The sequence below is a fragment of the Macrosteles quadrilineatus genome, unplaced genomic scaffold (genome assembly GCF_028750875.1).
Source record: "Macrosteles quadrilineatus isolate MER2022 unplaced genomic scaffold, UCM_ALF_1.0 Scaffold_1__1_contigs__length_201487025, whole genome shotgun sequence".
In the NCBI taxonomy this organism is placed as follows: domain Eukaryota; kingdom Metazoa; phylum Arthropoda; class Insecta; order Hemiptera; family Cicadellidae; genus Macrosteles; species Macrosteles quadrilineatus.
The window spans coordinates 19,814,710-19,836,788 of NW_026542594.1; the positions used below are offsets into that span (position 1 = coordinate 19,814,710).

Here is a 22,079-nt window from a genome sequence, read left to right on the forward strand (position 1 = left end):
TTTATTATTGTGAAAAACTACTAAATTGTCCTCCCAGGCTGTAACGATTAACATCCTCCCATTTTTCACCATGTGATAAACACTGGAATCAAAGATTGACTGAGTCATTCCTACTCTAATCAAACATGAGTGTAGTTTTTGGTTCCACTGACAAGAGGCTTTTTCATGTTTAGGATGATTCATGCATATTTCTTCTGTGGGTTCTTCTTGAGGAAATGCAGAGACAGCATCCATTCGGTCTATAGGTCCCTTTCAGCAGCTAATGCCATTAAATGGTGTACAGATTTTCTTCATACAACTGAATGTAAACAGGTCAACTATAAACAAACTCATAACAATATAGAAATATATCATAAACCATATGTTATAACAAATTAGGCAGGCAAGATGAAAATGTAAGTTAGACATTACAACAACAACAAAATCAAGTACATCGACTTACTTTAAGTCAAAGCCTTCTTTAGTAGGTCAGCATAAAACATTATTGTTTAGCAACTCCTTCAGCCTACTCACACAACATTGCCAAACATGTTATCCTAAAAATTTGACGCCTCCTATTAGATAGGATGAATACAACTAGTTTACAACACAACACAAACATGTGTATAATCTGTTGTAGACACTGGCAGGAGCTAGGCTACATGATAATCTACATCACAGGACGGCCAGACATGCAGCAGTCCAGAGTGTTGGCCTGGCTTTCACAACACAAACATGTGTATAATCTGTTGTAGACACTGGCAGGAGCTAGGCTACATGATAATCTACATCACAGGACGGCCAGACATGCAGAGCAGTCCAGAGTGTTGGCCTGGCTTTCACAACACAAACATGTGTATAATATGTTGTAGACACTGGCAGGAGCTAGGCTACATGATAATCTACATCACAGGACGGCCAGACATGCAGCAGTCCAGAGTTTTGGCCTGGCTTTCACAACACAATTTCCCCCATGGCCTTGTCTCTTTTGCTGATGGACTCTCCACAGACCCTCTAGGCCACAAAGCTACATACCTCAAAAACCTGATACAGGTGAATAATTTTTCAACTAGACACTTTGAAATGAATTTTACTTTAACCCTCCGAGTGTCCATAGTTTAGGCCTTAATGTCCGCCTATTTTTGGCGCATTTGCAAGGTTTTATTGAAACGGATCTGAAAAGCTTAAAACAATGTTAATTCTACTGTCCTATATACCATTTTGTTTGGAAAATCATGGGCTTCAATATCATACATAAAACCTAAGGAATATTTGTTTCAAAAAAAATTTTTTAGGTAAAAATAAAAATTATAAAAAAAAAAAAAATAAGTTTGCGCTTAATGAAATTGTATAAATTATAGGCCTATAAATATTTGAAAATAGCCACTTTGTTCTAAATTTTATGAGGATTACAAATATATAATAATATAAGGAAGTAGATTTGCAAATAAATAAGTTATGGGCAAAAAACAGATTTCAGTACGTAGTGTTTAGCTAAGAATGCATAGCCTAACCATAGCTAGGAATCTGGCTGATAATTTACATCAATATCACTACCTACTTCTTCAGGATCATCAACCAGCCCTTCAAAATCACTTAAATCTTCTTATAATGCACCACCATCACTACTTTTGATTTTTAACACTAAAACAATGATAAACATAATAAAACACATCAGTCATCGGTCCGAGGTTAACTAACCTGTTTACAAATACGCACGTCAGCTGTCTGCTACAATTACGATCGGCTCGGAGAACATAAAGCGCTTAGAGACAGACCTCTGGAGAAAGCTTAGAATCTAACGAAAAGAACGATACCTAACTCGATCCAGTTCAATCCGATTTTGTCAGTCATAGAGCCTTCGCCGTAAACAGTGTTCGTGAGTCGCTGCAGCGACGCATGACACCACACAAAGTGTGTTACGTGTCGCTGCAGCGACGCATGACACTCGGAGGGTTAATATTTCTGGTGCGGTTTGAGCAGCCAGATGCAGCAATTTAATTGTAAACTGAAAGGTTGATTTATTTTTTATTTATCTGGCAGCGTTTTCAAACTGTACAATACATTAACATATTCAGTTAAAACAAAATCAATTCTTGTATTGTTTAAATGTAAACAAATTGATTGTTTGACTGTCAAGGCAACTAAACTCTATGAATACACTTACAGAATCATGGAGTGATCGTGCATGTTGCTTATGGAAGCAGTAAGGACATCAGTGTCTACACAGCCATTGGCCTTAAGCCCAAACAGATCTTCATCGTTGGGAAGGTAAGACTTTGTTTGCAAATTGTAATTGAATTAATCATTTTTTTAACCCGTAAGAGATACGTAATTTGTCTACTGACCAAATACAAAACTATAGGTCGGCCGGTTAGAAAGCGACCTTCGCAAAATTTTTAGCACATGTAGGGGAGGTAACGACGAGGGAGGGTATGTTCCCCCTCTCCGCGTATTTGTTTACATTTTGATCAGCTGTATAATTTAATTGCTGTTAATATTTTAGTTGCAATTTAAGGGGGCGTGTGTTCAGGAAGGGTGGGCGGCAGCGGAGTGGGGGAAGAGCCATAGTCTGTCTCACTCCCACAGCTCGGTATCTTTCTCGCACCAATGCTACGAGGAGGTCGTTTTCTAAGTGGCCAACCTATAGCTTTTTGGATTTTTTACTCCTTTTATTTGAAATCCAGCATAAACGTAGGTTAGGATTATTATTAATGTAATGTATAATTTGTAAACAAATATACAAATTTTTTTACTGTTTGTATTTACTCAACTATTTGATATTTAAATTTTAAATATTTATACTTTTGTTAAGTAGTTTTTTTAGGTTAGTTGGTTCTTGATTTGTAACTGTTTGTTTAGGAAAGGAAAACTAATAAGTTGACTTACTCAACGTGTTGAAGCCAAAGAGGAAATTTAAGGCCTTTTAAAACAATAAAATCCTAACTCTAACCTCTTATGAAATTTTATGCTAATTCCTGAGACTTGATTGCTGTGAAAAATAACAAAACACAATTTATGACAAAAGGAAATGTATTAAAGAAAATAAATATTATGCTTACAAATAAAATTAAATAACCCTTGAATGAAAATAAAAGTGTTACAAATAATATTTAAACAATTTTAAATGAGCAAAAAGATATTGCTACCAGGTAGGGTGGAACCCGGGAACGTGAGATTGTAAATCCAATGCTCTGACCACTAGACCACAGATGAGTTGAAGAGTAGCTGTATTAGCCTCAGTTAGTGACTACTGTACTGTATTGGAGCTTGTTCAGGATTGCACAATTATGTACAGCACACTGAATATAAAAGTTTGTTGAAAATATGCAGGGATACTGCTGACCCTTAGAAAATTAATAAATAATGAGAAAGGGATGCTGATGACCCTTGAAATTAATGTCTGTAAATGTCTGACTCACAACTACATGGTGAAAAATCTTCTCTTCAGTCCAAGCACAAAACACATGTCACATTCTGTCTCTATCCACTCTCTGACCACTGAAGCAACCATTGAGACCGTCCAGCATGACCATTGTACCCAACCTGGCAGCTTACCCTATCTATGAGTGATTTACTTAACTAACTACAATGAATGAATGAAACCATTTCATGAGAACTATTCTAACAAATGTAATACAAAGTTTTAAATATTTATGAAACTACAAATTGAGTTATTAAGATAAAATGAATATTTTTTAAATACAATAAAATAAAATCTACTTATTTTTAATTAAATAAAAAGATGCTTAATCACAACGTGATATATTTATTTACTACTTCTCCGTTAATAATGGACGGATTTTTACAAATTATGTGTCAAAATTAAGTATTTTTTGTGTAGACGGCCCCGTTTCACCAATTCCTGTAATGAAAGTCCTCGGGCTTTGCCCCACAGGCCATCAAAATCCCAATCTATTTCTTAAGAAGAAAATCTACTAACCCAGCTGTTTAGTAAATCTTACTAGAGTAGTGGAATTAAGTGTCAAGATATTTTGCGTCATGTGTACATGTTATACAGTATTTTATCCCAAAACCAGGCAAACCACCTAATGAAGCATCTTCTCACAGACCCATAAGCTTGCTTCCTATAGCATCAAAATTGCTTGAAAAGGTAATACTCAACAGGTTAACCCCGACTGTAGATGAATTAAACTTAATACCCAATCATCAGTTCGGCTTCCGCAAACAACATTCCACCATTCATCAAACTCACAGATTAGTGTATATTATAAAAAACACATTTGAGAATAAGCAGTACTGTTCTGCTGCATTTTTGGATGTACAACAGGCTTTTGACAAGGTGTGGCATGTTGGATTTCTGTTTAAACTCAAAAGGTTGTATAACCTCATACCCTCACACTTTGTATAACCTTCTAAAATCATATCCGACCAATCGATCTTTTCAAATAAAATTAGAAAAATCGTTATCTGATCTGAGGCCGATACAGTCTGGAGTATCTCAGGGGAGTGTCCTTGGTCCCTTGCTATATTTGATATATACGGCAGACATCTCTATGGTCCCCAACGTCACACACATTCACTACATTCGCTGATAACACTGCACTGCTGTCAAGTCACGTGGACCTTCAAGTCGCTTCCATTACTCTGCAAGCTGCCTTGAATGAGCTCCAACATTGGCTTAAAAAGTGGAGGATAAAAGTCAACAAAAACAAGTCTAAATATATTGTTTTTACTCTGAGAACAGAGTAAAATCCTCCAGTATCCATTAATAATGTAGCTTTACCGGAGGCAGAGAGTAAAAAATATTTAGGTCTAACTCTTGACAAAAAATTAAATTGGAAATCTCATTTCTGGTGCAACAGACAGCAAATGGAATTAAAAATTTGAAAACTCAATTGGCTACTAGGTACAAATTCTGAATCATCATTGGCTAACAAAATTTTAAACTATATAAAGTTATGATCAAACCAATTTATTTGGACATACAGTATTCAACTTTGAAGGACCTCGAGCAAATCCAACATCGAAATTCTTGAACAATTTCAGGCTAAGACTTTGAGAAGAATTATTGGCGCACCCTGGTTCGTATCTAACACTACAATTAGGAATGATTTCAAAATTAAATCAATGAAAGAAGAAATTACAGACCATCGCAAAAAGTACCAAGAAAAATTAGAATATCATCCAAACAGTCTGGCTTTTAATCTTCTGGACAATAGTCAATGTATAACCAGATAAAAAGTGTTGGTCATGTGTTGGACCTGAGCTACAGATTTCTATGATTGATCAACATTTCTGGTAAGACTTGTTGAAGAACAGGTGCTTGCTTCCAGCCATTTTTTTTTAGTATTTTACTTATTGTTCTTATAGTCTTATGAACAGATTGTAAAATAAATTCTGATACAAAAAAAATTGTACATGTAGGGTGTTTACTCAAGGAGGTATAGATGAGCCTACGATGACGATTTGAAGGCTTCTGATTAGCTGAGGGAACACCATTACCGCAACGATACGGTGTGTAGCCATTGGCCTCGGTGGTCTAATGGATAGTGTGCCGGGCTGGTAAACTGAAGGTGCCAGGTTCGAATCCCGCGGATAGCACTAACTTTTTGTCTAAGATTTTTTCATTATCAGGTTGGTTTGGTTCGGTTATGACAGTTTAATTTTATAATTAAAACATTATAAAATTGAATTTGAGCCAATTCTAATTTTATTTTATGAACAGAACTATTTTTTGTATTAGTAAACCTTCATTATAGCCAAAGTGCTCTCTACTACAGTGCTGTTCACCACGGAGGAATTTTGAACTAAACTATGATGTCATCGAAGCCTCATTCATACCTCCCGTAAGTCAAACCCGTACATGTTGTTAGTTGAATATAAACAAACAACATGGTTTAATATAAAGCAAGTATTAGGTTAGATACAATATCAGAAGATTTGTTTCTTGGTACCATGTGGTTAATGAATTAGACTTTTGAATAAAATATTTTAATATTGATGTTCTTTGGACCAGGATCACTTCTTGAATATTAAAATGGTATAAGATTACCTGTTTCCATCTGTGATCCTAAATTTGTTGTATTGAGCAACCGGTTTCAAGGTTATATCTTCATCATTAGGCTCTTGTTATCACTCTTGCAAGATCGTTGAGTTTTAGAAACACACAAAGTCACTAATATTTAAATAAATAAAACACCAGACATATTGACAGACGATCAACATAAATTCAGGAACTAGTTCCACACACAACGCGGCACGGGCAAACGTGATTAATTGCATTATTTGTAAACAACTTTTAATGTAAACATATCGGTGACAGTTTAAAGAAACAACCTTTATCTGGACAACGGTTTGTTATTTAATAGATAAAAATATGACAAATTCTCTAAACAATGGTTGGCATAGTTAGTAATCATTGGGAGGAAATGTGACAAAAATCGCATAAAAATGAGTTTTTGGACATTTGTAATTTTATTTCCTATGTAGGTAGCTTAGGCCATGTATTCTAGGGAAAAGTACCGGTATCAAGAATCGTTGTCGAAATGTGGTTATGAATTATTGGGTAGGCCAACGTAACCAAGAGATGGGCTTATTGGATTGGCGTTATGGTCGGTCCAGCGATTGTAGCACATAGCGGTGAGTAGAAAACGAAATTGTCTCTTTGCAAAAGCAAGTTTAGTAGTATCCGTAAACCTCTGTTACGAACACAACAAAATCAAAAAGATCCTCTTAGATCGCAGCAACATCCATTATCACCCACTGCAGTTGTGATTATTTACTTTACAATTTACACTACTATCATTGAATTGTCGTGAATAAGTGGAAACCTTGTTTGTAAGCTGTTGGCGAAGATGATTAAAATACCCTCGCCGCAGCAAACCTGCAGACTTAGCGAATTTCCATTTGTCTGATTGGATATACACTAAAATGTCTCCTTAAAAATATCACATTTGTTCCCTATTTAAACAGAATTAGTTTACTTACTTACTTGAATACTTGGATCCTTGGAGAATTCCTACCGGTATCGCATCAGCGACGTGGTCGTCAGGTTTTTATACATTTCTTGGTATTAATTTATATAGATTAATATAGATATATAGATTAATATAGATTTATATAGATTAATTTATATAGATGGATTCATTTCCTCTTCAGGGATGTACATGGCCTAGACATATATCCCATCAACACTGTAGTAGGCCACTTGACTTAAGAATGTTTTTAGCAGGTTCTTGAATTTGTTGATAGAGGACTCTTGCGTGATGTACTGAGGCAATTTATTGTAAATTTTTATACTATTGAAGTAAGGGCTCTTGCTTGCAAGGGTGGAAAATAGTTGAGATACATGTGGATTTGTTGCTCTTCTTGTATTGTAATTGTGGACCATGCTGTTTGTTACAAAAATATTGGGATTCTTCTTAACAAGCAATGCGGATTCCAATATAAAGAGGGACGGAAGTGTGAGAATGTTCAGTTCTTGGAACAAAGGTTTACAGTGTGTCCGTCTATGGACTCCACATATTTTTCTAATTGCACGCTTTTGAAGGATGAAGATGCGTTTTGCCTCACTGCAACCACCCCAAAATACCAAACCATATGAGATTATGCTATGAAAACAGCCATAATAAACCTTAAGGAGAATCTCGATGTCAACCAGCTTTTGAAGTCTAAACAGCAGGTAGGTAATAGATGACAGTCTGGGCGCTATTGCATCGACATGTGTTCCCCAATTAAGGTTCTCCGTAATGTGTAGGCCCTAGTATTTGGTTTCACTACAGGTCTCAAGTGGCACCCCGTCTAAGGTCAATACCGGAGGTGGTTCAGGCTTCTTCCTGTTATAAAATTCCATTAATTTGGTTTTACTAGAATTTAGGACCAGATGATTTTTGCTACACCAAGTTGACATTTCAAGCAAGCCAGTTTGGGTGTTTTCAATCGTGATGTTTTGATTTGGGCTTGGGACTAGGTGACAGGCGTCATCGGCAAAAAGCCATAAATTTCCAAAGGATATGGAGCCAGGCAAGTCATTCAAGTATAACAGGAATAGGATGGGCCCAAGGTTTGATCCCTGGGGGACACCAATGTTCAGAGCTGGTGATGGAGACGATTTATATGTCCGGAGGATGTTGTCAGGGCCTCTGTGCTTCAAGGATACAATCATGTGCCGATCTTTAAGATACGATGAAATCCATCGCAGTGGGTTTCCAGAAATGCCAAGCATTCGCAGCTTATCCAGAAGGATCCTGTGGTCAAGAAGATCAAAAGCCTTTGTCTTGTCGTAAAAGAGACATAGTAAGCTGTCAGATATGTCAAGGTGGTTATATACTTCCTTTAAAAAGGCGAAAATGGCATTACAGGTAGACATGTTTTTTCTGAACCCAAATTGGTTATTTGACAAGATGTTATTTGTTTCAATAAAACTTAGCAATCTTTTAAGAAAAATAATCTCAAAGATTTTACCAAAACAAGGCTGGAAAGAATAAGGCCGGTAGTTACTTGCGTTAAGAGGATAATTTTTCTTAAATACAGGGACAACCTTTGAAGTTTTCAATGAATCAGGAAAGCAACCAGTTTCAAACGACTTGTTAATAGCGCAGGCCAATGCTTCAAAGATGTTTTCATTACAAAGTTTGAGAAGGCTGCATGGGACTTCATCAATGCCAGAACTTTTTTTGATCCTATTAATAAGAGGACTTCACGAACCTCAGACGCAGAAGTAGGGGACAGTACAAAGCGACTCGCTTCGAGATCAGTGGGCAACACAGGGGCTACATTATCTTTAGCCAATGTGCATATTTCCTGGTGAAAAGATTTACAGAAATAGTCTACTATTGTCTGAGGATTTTTGACTTCTTGTCATCGATCATAAGAATCAGGTTCGATTGGGTCTGATACTTTTCATCGCACAGTGTACGGACCACTGCCCAAGATTCCTTGCTTGTGTTTTTGGAATTTAATATTTTGTTACCAAAAAAGGCCTTTTTTGTTTTGTTAACAAGTGCAGAGTGGTGACGTTTAGCTGTGCGATAAGCATTTTTTCCATCGACAGAACAGTGAGGCGACCTAGTATTCCAGTACAGGTCCAAGAGTGCTTCATGCAACTGCGATACCTCATGACTGACCCAAGAAGAGCTATGTTCATTCTTTGTATTTGAAGTAGACACAGGGAAACTTACATTAAAAACATACATGAACGAATCGTAGAAATGGTCAAATAAATCATTAGAGGTAATATTTCTTAAATTAGGTTCTGGCATCCAAGCTTCATTGCTAGATAAAATTTTGAAGGCTTCAAAAGTCGAGGCTGTAAATTTCCTCTTCACTGTCTTATTTGCATTTCTCTCTCCAAAACGTTCACACAACAAGTGTACTCTGATACCAAATGGTGGTCAGAAAAAAAAACAAGTTTGGCACTGGGGGCACGAAACATATGTGCAACAAACAAGTCAACAATAAAATAGTCAAGCTGAGTTATACAGTCAGGTGTTACTCTCGTTCGTCCTTTAAATATAATGTTCAGGTTATTACATTCCAACAAATCCTGAAGCAGCTGACTTTCCCAGGATCTCTCAAGATTGTTTATATTTAAGTCAGCGCAAATAAGAAGCGGGATATTAAACTTATCTCTGAGGGTAGAAATCAACAAGTCGAAACGATCAATAAAATCAATCACATCAGCGCTGTTGGCAGTCCCAGGCCGATACAATACCACAACAATAATTTGGAATTTGTCTAGCTGCATTAGTCCCAAACAGAACTCAAATACACCTTCAGAACAAATGTCTTCGTCAATAGATAATGTCATAGGCTTAAAATTAAGCCTAGAGTCAGTTTTAAGCAACAGAGCAACTCCACCCCCTACTCGCTTAGGTCTAGAATATTCAGAAATGGTTTTGAATCCATTTACTTTAAAACAATTCAGCTTAGATTCATTAAGCCACGTTTCAGCAACACACAATACTTCAGGGTTCTCATTATGTAACAAAACTTCGAGGTCTTCTATCTTGTTAAAAATAGACCTAATATTTAAGAAATCAAACCTAAAACTAATATCACAGTTTTTTTCCACCCCAAGACAATGTGAGTTGGGGCTTACGTCCCGTTTTTTGACCATCAGAAGTCTTTGAAGTAGGCCTAGGCCTATCATGTTGTTCAAGGTTAGGCCTAGTACTGGTCCTGTGACTATTATTAGTTCTAGGAGTCATATGATCATATCATATATGAATCAACAGGCATATATCAATTTACATATGAGTATTCCCTCAGGCCAGAGATTACTATCCAACAGGTTGTCAATAGAGTCAGAAGGTACACCTACCTTAAAAGATGAGTAACCCTGGTACTTAGTGGGAAGTTGTTCACACTGGATTTGCGAGTGTTCAATAGGACACAAGTTCCTTATATACTCGACTAGGCTTTCAGGTTTCACACATTGGTCAAATCTTGATAAAAACATCCAGGATTTCTGCTGTGCCACAACAAGAGGTCCAGTTTGTTTGGCTTTGCCAATTATAGCTCGGTTTCGTTGCACTTTAGATTGAGGACGTACTGAATTTGACTTCTCTCTGTCACCGCGACTATTTACATTACTCCTTTTCGTCCTAGTCATTTGATTCCGATTGCCATCAGCACCAGGAGACATACATAACTGAGGCGATACCACAGCATTGGTAGTGATATTGGAAGTGTTTTTACCACGATTCAGCACCTCACTATAACATTCACTTCTAGAGGGGTTAGCAAAATTACTAATACCGTCAGCGTCATCGGCCATCTTGATGAGGCGTAACGTCATCGTCAGTGCTGCCAGTCTTACAGCAATTATTAAAACTAAGTTCATCATCTCCATGCAGTGGAGAGTACGTCACAGAATTATTTCCATTACTTCCAACTACTTGAGTCAAAGTAGAGTCTGAATCAGCATTATGTACTTCGTCATTGATTTGAACTTCCGGTGGGCTCACATTGCTTTTTAACCTACAAACGTCACTGGAAATATTATCTAGCTTTGCTTTAATCAAACAATTGTCAGTTACTATATCATTCACTAATTTAAATAGCTTTCCAACATTCTGAAGTAGGTTACAGTTGTCATCAAAGCTCAGAGCATAATCCTTAAGCCTAGCTAACCTGACTTTGCAGCCTGCACAAAACCATTTGACTGAGTCTCCCAGCTCTTTTATAGATTTATCACTTTAAAATGACACACAATCGGTATGGAACGATTTACAACAAAATCCGTCACATGTAACTCCAGGATTTCCTTTATTCACGGTGTTTTTCACAGACGCCACAGGGATAACGAACTGTACGACCCGACATCTTGACCGGGGTTTAACGAGTACTTAGGTTTGCTGCAACAGGGAGGGTAAAAAAGTTTTTTTTTTAATGTAAAATTTTTAAAGGTACTGTAGTTTAGTAAGAAATTAATGTATTTTCCAAATTTTATCACAATATGTTTATAAACAAGCAAACTACAACAGTTGACTTATTCTCCATAAGAATAACATGGGAATTTTAAAATTACAATTTTTTAAATTTTATTCAAAACAATTAGGCGCATAATAACGCTTCAATATACTAAATTATTTGTTTTTTTAAGCTCTACAAAATGGTTTTGAAAGAAATTGTGAAATTTTGTGTTTTTTTAAGGTCAAAAATGGGAAAAACCTATTTTTACCCTATAAAACCCCTAATAAACCCCCGTTCCCATAGTCCAATCATGCTGGTTCGCGAACTCATTCAAGTTTATCCCGCCTTACACCTTTAAACCAAATTTTATCAAAATCGGACAAAAATTACTCAAGTTATCGTGCAGATGGACACAATTAATTAAATCCGTTATGCACAACGTTTTTTATCTCACTTGGTTTGGTTTTTCTTACAAAACGTGATCGTAAAAGGTTGCAGTATTAGTAAACAATATTATTAATATGTAAACAAATCAGTGACAGCCAGAAAAAATTATCTTGATCCAAACAGCTGTTCGTTATTTTCATAGATGACGTACTTTCAAAACAGATTATAATATTTCATAAATGACGTATGTGGTAAACATTGGGAGAAAACTAGACAAAAATCGCACAGAATTGTGTTTTTAAAACGTCCATTATTTTATTTACAAAGTGTCTAGTGTTAAGTTATTTACGTGAGGCCCCATTTTAATGGCTAAAAACACTCTCACCAATCCAGTGAATGCATTAAAATTGTAGAGCAACTAGTAATAATAATAATCTTGGCCATCAATGGAAGTCTTTCATCATAGTGAAATTCCAGCTGATTAAACATTTGTATTATGATCAACAGTTTTAAATTTTAAAACAAATCGTTTTTCAGATTGAAATCACTATAAATATAGAATAACCACGCAAATTCTAATATTACTTTATTTTAAAATTCAACGTTTTTATATCCACCAGGTTTCCAAGAAACACCACTCTCAAGCTACAATACTAGCGGAGGGTTACGCAGCGCATCTGTCTAACCTGCTGTGCCATGGAAACTCTCGTCCAGCGCAAGGCAACGCGCGGATGGTCCTCGTGCCACGAGGCTTTGGTCACAACGCTTCAATCCGACGAAGAAGGTAAATTTTAGAAAGTAACAATAATTGATTGTAATCACTCGGTGTTTTTCAACAATGAAATTGTTAGACAAGCAGTAAAATTTAATTTTAATATAAATGTCTTAGTTTTATTAGTGTAAATACATTATTTGATATTTTAAAAACTACTTTTGAGTTTTATAATTGAGATAAAGTTTTGCTATGGCATTTTAGTTTACCTCTTCTTTCCCTCTAGTATAATTTGTGTAAGGCTGAGAACTTTGCTGCTTTTTGTAAACATTATTAGTAGTTTTGGTGAATGAAGCAGGTGGTAGGTAAAGGTATGCATAAAACTATCAGATCTGTAAAGTCTTTGCTATTTATTAACAAATGTACAGAAAATATTAAAACTGTCTCAAAGTCTAGTTACTAACACAAATTTAAGGTGAAGTACCTGAGGTATTTTGCCATAATGTTACGAACAAAAAAACGTGTGCAGAACTGTGGAGATAAATTGGTATGTTTATGTTTGTAAAAATTGGTAAGGTTTGCACTTTTGATTGAGTTAGTCATTAAGGAAAAAATTATCTTTTTATGAGTCGTATGATTTGATTGATGACAGACAACGTTAAATAAATGTGGCTTTAAACAAGGTTTTATTTATTTAATGGAAGACTGAATCACCAGTGTTCTCTTAAATAAGGTGAAATTTAAAGCTCTCATAAAATAACAATGATAAAAAAAAAATACAAGTTTTGCCTTCACTTGCAAATTTTCTTACTTGTTGAAAAGAAGGAGGGAAAACACAATATTCTGATCTTGGGATACAAATTCTAAAAGCATTTACCCACACAAGATTCTCTAAAATCGCTACCAGGCAACGTCTCTAAACAATCCAATCACCTAAAGAAGATTCTTGACAATCCAAAATACTAGACTCTAAACTGGCACACACACTTATAAAATTCCTAAAAGTTCATTCATACTTTGCAAGAATAGATACAAAACTTATAAAATTCATATCCTTATCCACCACAGGATAAAGATATGGGGTAAAGCGATAACAGGACTGATTCTGACCTGGGCCAGCCTGAGTTCCCTGGGGCAGTAATGCGGCATTTTCCGAGGGTGCGACATTAGGACTGAATGAAATCTCCCCGTTCTCCCTGCCTAATTCCCATCACCCTACCCCCGCACCGGACACATAGTGTGAAATAGTGGGTTCGGCTCATGAAATCGTTCACAGAAATATTTACTCCATGTAAATTGTCAGCACTTGTCTTTATTAAAACAGGTAAATTGCCTTTTTATGTAATAAAAATATTTTAGTAAATATTGTTATGGTTTGAGGTTTGGTTAGGTTAGGTTATATTAAGCTAGGTTAGGATAGGACATTTCTGTCTTGATCTGAAAAATTATGCCACACAGTTATGTTTGATCTCTTCGAAAACACGACGCATCAATTTGGTGAACGATTCCATGAGGTGATCAGTTCTCTTGCCTGTGTGTATGTATATAGGGAGAAGGGAGCTGGCTGTGGGAGAACGGGAAGAAACCGATGCGGCAAGGAAGGTTTCCTCAGTCCTATTGTCGCACCCCTGAAATTGTTCGCATAGCTGCCCTTGCGGACCTAGGCCGAACCAGGTCAAATTCAGTCCTGTTCCACCACTACATGTGAGATATGAAAAATAATAACAACGATAAACCCAAAAAATACCTCATGACTACTAATTTAACTACAACACCTATGTTAATAGTAGATTTCCCAAACAAACAAACAAATAATAAAGGCCTTGTTCAAAAACGCAATTCTTCAGAATTGGGTAGACAGAAACGTTCTCATCATTGGATCTAAACCTGGATTTCACCCAAATAAAAAATGAGAAAGCTACCCTATCCCCAGAAAGATTTTGTATGTTGTAAATATAATATATATATGCTTGAAAATGTAGTTAATGGATTTCATTTGACACATAGAATACTTAATACTATAATGATCAAAAATGTAAACTGGACATTATCAGTGTTCCTACAGTGGGAATAACAATCTACACCTGAAGAAGGAGCTGGTACTGTAGTTCCAGAAAACTCCTGTGCTTTTTTTCAATTTATTCACTGCTATATTTTATCCACCAGACAAGTCTAAAAATGGTTGTAATGGTTCTTAACAGCAAAAAATCAAATTGTACTTGATTATTCATGTCATGTTTTTGTTTAAGACTTATCATAATACTTTTCTGGCTGGTTGAATAAATGTAGAGACATCTAATAAAAAAAGTTGGCCTTATGTTAGGTTTGCTGTAACTTTACTCATATTGTACACCCTCTTTTTTTAACTGTTGGTTTTTTAGGTACACCTTTTCCTGCATTTACTTGAAATTCAGTTTAATGGATTCACTTCTTGTCTTGATAATGATATTATTACGCTATACAAAGCCTATTTTTTTGTATAAATCGTTTTCCTACAATATACAATGTTCGATTTACGTCAGGTGTGGAGCAGGGATCGTGCCGAAACGAACAGACGTTTGATCCGGCTCTGCCGTTTAATTGCGTTTGAGTCAAGGTAACGACTGGTCTGATGATGGTGATGTGAACAGCTGTTGCATTCGCACAAGCATCTTGAATGAGACTTCCAGTTGGTCTCTCACTTTCTGTCTTCATCTCAGCTAATTGTTAATGTGTTAAACCGTAAACAAACTAACAATGTTAAACTATACTTGTGCCTAATTACATGTGATACAGCAACAGTTATGGTAGAAAAGTAATTTTAAGAAAAGAATAAATTAAGAGCAGACTGTAAATAATATTATGACTAAATAAACCATGTAAAACTTTATTAACATTTACGATTATTTAGAGTTTTGAACGGGATAAATCTTCCACTTTGAGTCCCAAGTTATCATATATTTTCATTAAACAATCGCCGAATAGGCCCTACATAATTAAAGGTATTAAAAAAAATTTAGATTTTGTTATTGGAAAAATTTATAAAATCATGTATGTTTTACATTTGATTTATTTTAACTTTATTGTTGGTTGGATGGAAAATTCCATGAACAATAAAACTTTTTCTAGAGGTTTTCTTTAGTGAATCTCTGCCAATTCATGCAATAATGACTCAAGTTTGAATACTACATTTTCAATATTATTCTCCTCTTATATAAAAATTATAAAAATTACCGCATTTTTTGTTAGCGAATTTTCCATATAGGGAATTAAGCTACTACCGTAGGTCTCACGGTAAGACGTGGATCCAGAACCAATTTTAGCGAATTTCCCTATAGGGAAGTAGCTATTACCGTAGGTCTCATGGTAAGACCTAAGCCCGGGACCGATTTACTTTTTCATTTTGATGTCCCCAGAGGCCAAAAACACCATTCGTTCAAATTTTTATATATCTATATATAGAGATATATATATGTGTCCATCCGCACGATAACTTGAGTAATTTTTGTCCGATTTTCATAAAATTTGGTTTAAAGGTGTAAGGCGGGATAAACTTGAATGAGTTCGCGAACCAGCATGATCGGACTATGGGAACGGGTGTTTATGGGGGGTTTTATGGGGTAAAAATAGGTTTTTCCCATTTTTGACCATAAAAACACAAAATTTCACAATTTCTTTTTAAACCATTTTGTAGAGCTTAAAAAAACAAATAACTTAGTATATTGAAGCGTTATAATGCGCCTAACTGTTACGGAGAAAATTAAAAAAAATTGTAATTTTAAATTCCCATGTTATTCTTATGGAGAATAAGTCAACTGTTGTAGTTTGCTTGTTTATGAACATATTTTGATCAAATTTGGAAAATACATTTTGTACTTTTTAACATTTTACATTAAAAAAAATTTTTACCCTCCCTGTTGCAGCAAACCTAAGTACTCACTAAACTAATTCTGTTTAAATAGGGAATAAGTGTGATATTTTTAAGGAGACATTTTAGTTTAAATCCAATCAGGCAAATGGAAATTCGCTAAGTCTGCAGGTTTGCTGCGGCGGGGTATTTGTTTTGTTTTGATGTCCTCATAGGCCAAAAACACCACCCATTTATATTCATATATACTGTATATATGTATGTGTCCGTTAGCACAATAACTCGAGCAAGAATCATCCGATTTCAATGCAATTTGTTAAAAATGTGTAAACTTACATTCATTTAAACGAGTTTGCGAACCAGCATTATCGGATGGAAACAGGGTTTTATGGGGTGAAAATTGGTTTTTCTCATTTTGAGCGTAAAAAATTCAGTTTTCTAATTTGTCTCTAAACCATTTTGAAGAGCTTAAAAAACAAATAATTTAGTATGTTTGTTGAAGGGTTTTTGTGTATTAATTGGTTACGGATAAAATAAAAATAAATTGTAAATTTAAAATTCCCATGTTATCCATATGGAGAATAAAATAAATAGTTGTAGTTTGCTTGTTTATGGATACCGGTATATGTTGATCAAACTTGGCAAATCAAAAGTATTTATTTTATACAAAGCTTTTTTAATTTTACTAAACACACACTTTATTGCCCTCAGTGTAGCAGAAACTCTAAGTTCTTTTTAAACCTAGTGTTATTTAGGCCTAAATAGATTTAAAGTGAGAATCAAATCAGACAAATAGAAATTCGCTTGGTCTGCAGGTTTGCTGCTCAGGGATATTTTTTATCTTTATGTTACTTACAAAGTGAACAAAGTTACTGGGGCTCAAAGTTGATAAATAACATTTAACTTTGCATTGCTAATCTATGATACCAATGCTAAATAATGCTGTAATTGCTGTGCATAGCTATCCAATTTGAGCATAAACAGTTTTATAATTATGTTATGCTAACATTTTAGATTATTTTTTGAGTTTTCATTACTAACAAAGCAAGTAACCATAACCAATCCTTATATTATTTTTTCCTGCAGGATGATTCTTAATTTCTGTCGGCGAAATATTCCAGAAAATGCACTTTTGGAAAAGGCACCCAAAACACCACTAAGTAATTATTTAATTTTTTATAAAAAGGGTTTATTGAAAGTTTGTTTTGTTACTTGTTTTGTGCAGCAGATTTGGTACACTAACATTTACTGGTATGGATTCAATTAGGATATCAGGGTTGGAATAATCTATAAATAGAACCATAAATAAAACTCTAAACATATCAGTGTGTAAGTATGTGTGTTGGCTATGATCGGACTGGTGTTATTCTGCTAAGCTGTAAACATTTCCCAGTGTGATTTTAAATGGTAAGGGCTACTTTAAATTAAGTACTCACTCTCTCACTTAATGTATAATGAAACATTAACCCGAGGTATAATTATAGTAGTTTACGCAACGATTGCGTAAAGATAGTGTTAACGACACGAGTACAAAATTTTATGTACGAGCCTTGGCGAGTGCCTTAAAAACTTCTACGATTGTCGTTAACACTGTTTACGTGTGTTGCGTACACTAACTACTTTACCTACGGCCGTTTTTTAATTACTAATAATCACTACTCAAAACTAGCAAACATAATGATTTCTAAATTTCTGTCATTACATTTACCGCAAGGGTTTTATTTATTGGTTTAAACTCATATTAAATTCCAGAATTTATTTACCTTTTGCATTTTTTATTTTATTGATATTTCAAGTAGCCCTTCAGATTTTGCATGCTTTTCAGCTTAGCATGTGACAGAATTTCTTCTCATAATACAAATTACTATTTTCAAACATATCACTTCTCCCTATTTAATTCATATAACTACAAATAACTTTTATTGGAGATATGCAATTTGAATGTACTGTACAGTAAAATGTTGCTAGTATTTTTTTTTTTTAACTAAGTGAAAATATTAGAGAAACTCTAAATCATTGAATGCCCAAGTCAAATTACCAATAATAATAAATCATAATATTTAAATTTATTATGGCTACAGATTACTTATCAAAACATTTATACAAATATCTTTGTCTGTTTTATCACACAATTTACAAACAAGTAAGTGAAAATTAATGTACAATACCTGAATATATACTTACAAATTACAAACACATAAAATTTGTTCAAAATGCAATCAGGAACATGGAAAAACATATTAATTTTAACTAAGCACCTAATCACCATATCATATTAGAGTGCGAAATTAAAAAGCTTGTCTTTTTCAAACTTGTTTGGATATTTGTACACAGTAGTTTTATGAGTTGGTGGCTCAGTCAAAGTCATTTTGTGGGTTTGTATTGATCGTGTTGCCTGCCACAAAATGTCATCAGTTCAGTTCACTCTTGTACTGTACCAACTCACACTGGCTTTGTTAAATACATTCCACATACTGGCCCCAAGTCTAGGTTGATGGTCAAATGCAAAAAGAACTTTTCCGCCAACCTCTTAAAAAAATGTTTACTGTAATAATTTGTTAGAATTGAAAAGGCATTTTTATATTACATCGTGAGGCTCTAAATAACAGTAATAAATTTAACTTTCAATTACAACACAATTTAATCCAAATAACGTTTTAGCTCTGCAAAACTTCATAAACTCTTGAAATTTGCCAAAACAAATAATTGTAGCAAAAAAAAACTTAAATATCAGGAAGATTGAAATTGATATACAATAAACTGAGAACCTACATAATATTGTCAATAGCCAGGTTTTACTGTATTTTCCTGCATTATGGTTTCATTTTTTCATCCCGTTTTTATCTCTTGGTAAAGATCGTGTCAGCCAAGGAAGGAGTAAGCGTGAGTAAAACATCCTAAAGGCACCATCCTTGTTTAATCTCCCTTCTTCACTCAAGCACATCTCCAATAGTTTAACACACAAAGTGTCACAAGCATGACACTACAACACTTGAAACACAGTTTTCGAATTGATCACTAACTTCTGTGTGTCATTTCTCTGCAGTGTTGCACTTTCTATTCATGCTGGTTGGTGCTTCTAAGTAGATTAGGCTTAGTTCTGCAGGAAAGATGGACGCTGTGAATTGGCTTTTCGTGCATCATAGAGTAAAAATGTGTCGTTTTATGTCTTAAGTAAATGCGTAATGTTAGTATTTTGTTTATCAGTGTTTTCAGGTTTAAATCATGATCTAATGTTTTTAGCCTTGGTAATAACGTATCAGATAGTTAAGATTGGAATTGGGTGAATGTGAGTTTGGGTAATTTTGATCGTTTTAAATTAGTTTGGAGATATATATATATATATATTACTAGCTGACCCGGCGAACTTCGTATCGCCTAAGTTATAGGTTTCCCCTAAGACAGACCGATGGAAAGAAAGTACCGTTACGTTTAATTTTCAAGATGATCTCGTTCGCATCGCTCAATCACGTCCTGGTTGAAGTTCGTTCGCTACGCTCACTCACCTTTGGGTTGGAGCTCGTTCGCTACGCTCACTCACCTTTAGGTTGGAGCTCGTTCGCTGCGCTCACTTGCCTTCAGGTTAGCTCGTTCGCTACGCTAACTCGCCTCCAGGTTGAAGTTCGTTCGCTACGCTCACTCACCTTTTAGTTGCAAATTAGCTGTTGTCATAAATGTAAAAGAAATAATAGTGCTGCACCCTGTTGGTAATCCTTGTAACTTTAATGCTATTGAACATCATAGAACAGAACCAACTTGTTTAATTGAAACAGCTGTTAAGATTCATTAATTCCATTTCTCATAAGGTTAACATGGGAAACTCCAGAGCCACTGGGGCGGAGCCCTTTTAAGAATTTCGAAACGGGAAATAGTTTACGTCCGATTCGCATACCTACAGAATTTACACACCAAATTTCATAACGATCGGTGAAGTCGTTCCGGAGGAGTTTGCAGACAAACACTGTGACACGAGAATTTTATATATTAGATAATATTCATCCTTTGAATTTGATGTAACCTTTATTGGCTGATTTGTGTTCCGTTTTATATTTAAGAATATCATAAGATTTTTGAACTTTTGTATTTTTTAAATAATTTATTTCTGAGGCTGGACATATATTAGGTTTTTGAAATCTATTAATTTTAAATAACATTAAAAAGAAAAACTTTCAATCAAACATTATCTACATGATATTTTTTATAAGTAATAAAAACTAGCAGAGTACCTGTCCTTCGTAAGTGTTTGGCAAATAAAGTGCTTATTGCAGTTATACTCAAGCTTTGCTTTTGTATTGGGTAGGACACAATTTGGTAAAATTAAATTTGTTTCTTTAAATTTACCGTATGCTATAGTATAACCCATCTACCATAGCCATAATGTTCTACCACTGCACCTAAATCATAGAAAAAAATATATTATCAAATATTCGCACAATATCACAAATTATTCATTAAATTAAAAACATAAACATAACTGTAAACAACCCTACTTTGATAGTTCTCATTGAGTATCACAGCTTTTAGTTGCTGCTTTCAAATTAGCCGTTGTCATAAATGAAAAAAAAATAATAGTGCTGCACCCTGTTGGTAAACCTTATAACTGTGCCGATTTAAAATCAACAGATATAAAATCCGCGCCAGGCAATGGACAAGTCATCCAACCATGACGTAACGCGGAAGGATACAAACATCCAAGGACTGGAAAACCGTTGGGAGCCGTGCCGTGTGCAAACGTCTCGTCGACACTCGTGGTCCAGTGCTCGCACAATCAACATGTAAAGTCGCGTTTGTCGCTGGTGTAGGACGATTTTATTAATATCTTCATTCCTAGCTCGGAAATTCGCGTTCGGGCGAAAATTGTACGTGCATCAATTGATCGCAATTGTCAAAATTTCGCCGAATTGCAATTGGGGGTGTGATTTTATTAGTATTAAGTCGAGACAGTTGAGTTGCTGGATTGATTGTTGATGAAAATTCGTACATGCATCATATCAATAGCAAATGTCAGTTTCTAGCGAATCGTAGATCGTCGAGACGGTATTTCAATTGAATCATTAAACGCCAGCTCGAAAAAACAAGAATTAATAAGTCCTACACCAGAAAAAACCGTGTCGTGATATTCCGCTCGGTCAGACAAAAAGTCACAAATCACCACGAGTCAGTTTTTAAATGTTCCGTACGTGTGAATCTTCGTCAGAATGAATGTGAATGTGTCGACATGTGTACATAAGTAAATGTATCGTGTTATTTGTGTTTTAGTATTAATGTAGTCCTGCCAATCTGCCACATTTTTTCACATGTACCACTAGTTTTACAAGTTATAAATCGTGTCCTGTTTGGTTTGAATATTTCATGTTTCGTTTTGGTATACCTTGAGCACATGGTCACAATTCAGGATAAAAATGTTTAATTGAATTTTATCATGTCACATAAAGAATTTAAGTTATAATAGTGATCTTAGTCAAATGAAAATTGTTTATTAAATTGAATTGAGATGATATATTAATTTTAAGAGCAATGTTTATCTGTGATATAGTATTATTTTTATGTAAAGTCAAATTCTATCATCATCTGTCTGTCACGTAAACCTGCTACAACTTTGTTCTTACTTAAATATTTTGATTTAAATCACTTCTAAAGTATATATAGAGATCTGAGAGTGTTTGATTGTGTATCAAATTCAGTTTTGGACCAGAGCATGGCCCCGGTTGAAGGGTAGGATTGAAGTACAGGCTATAAGGATAGGCTTCCATTAACGCCATAAAAGTCATTTTA

At 35.0% G+C, this 22,079-nt stretch overlaps 1 protein-coding gene across 10 annotated transcripts in view; it reads left to right on the forward strand.

Annotated features, from left to right (window-relative positions):
• The window catches only part of LOC129004706 (protein retinal degeneration B), a 265,785-nt gene that overhangs the window by 232,590 nt on the left and 11,116 nt on the right, over positions 1-22,079 (forward strand). For 6 of the 10 annotated variants that reach the window (XM_054433276.1, XM_054433303.1, XM_054433293.1 and 3 more), the window contains 4 exons: positions 852-1,032; positions 2,149-2,250; positions 12,366-12,529; positions 17,391-17,464. In XM_054433276.1, the coding sequence (XP_054289251.1) occupies positions 852-1,032; positions 2,149-2,250; positions 12,366-12,529; positions 17,391-17,464 (521 nt within the window). Of the gene's footprint in view, positions 1-619; positions 798-851; positions 1,033-2,148; positions 2,251-12,365; positions 12,530-14,979; positions 15,054-17,390; positions 17,465-19,160; positions 19,188-22,079 lie in introns of those variants that run through there. The other 4 variants (XM_054433336.1, XM_054433347.1, XM_054433310.1 and 1 more) reach the window with 4 other exon arrangements.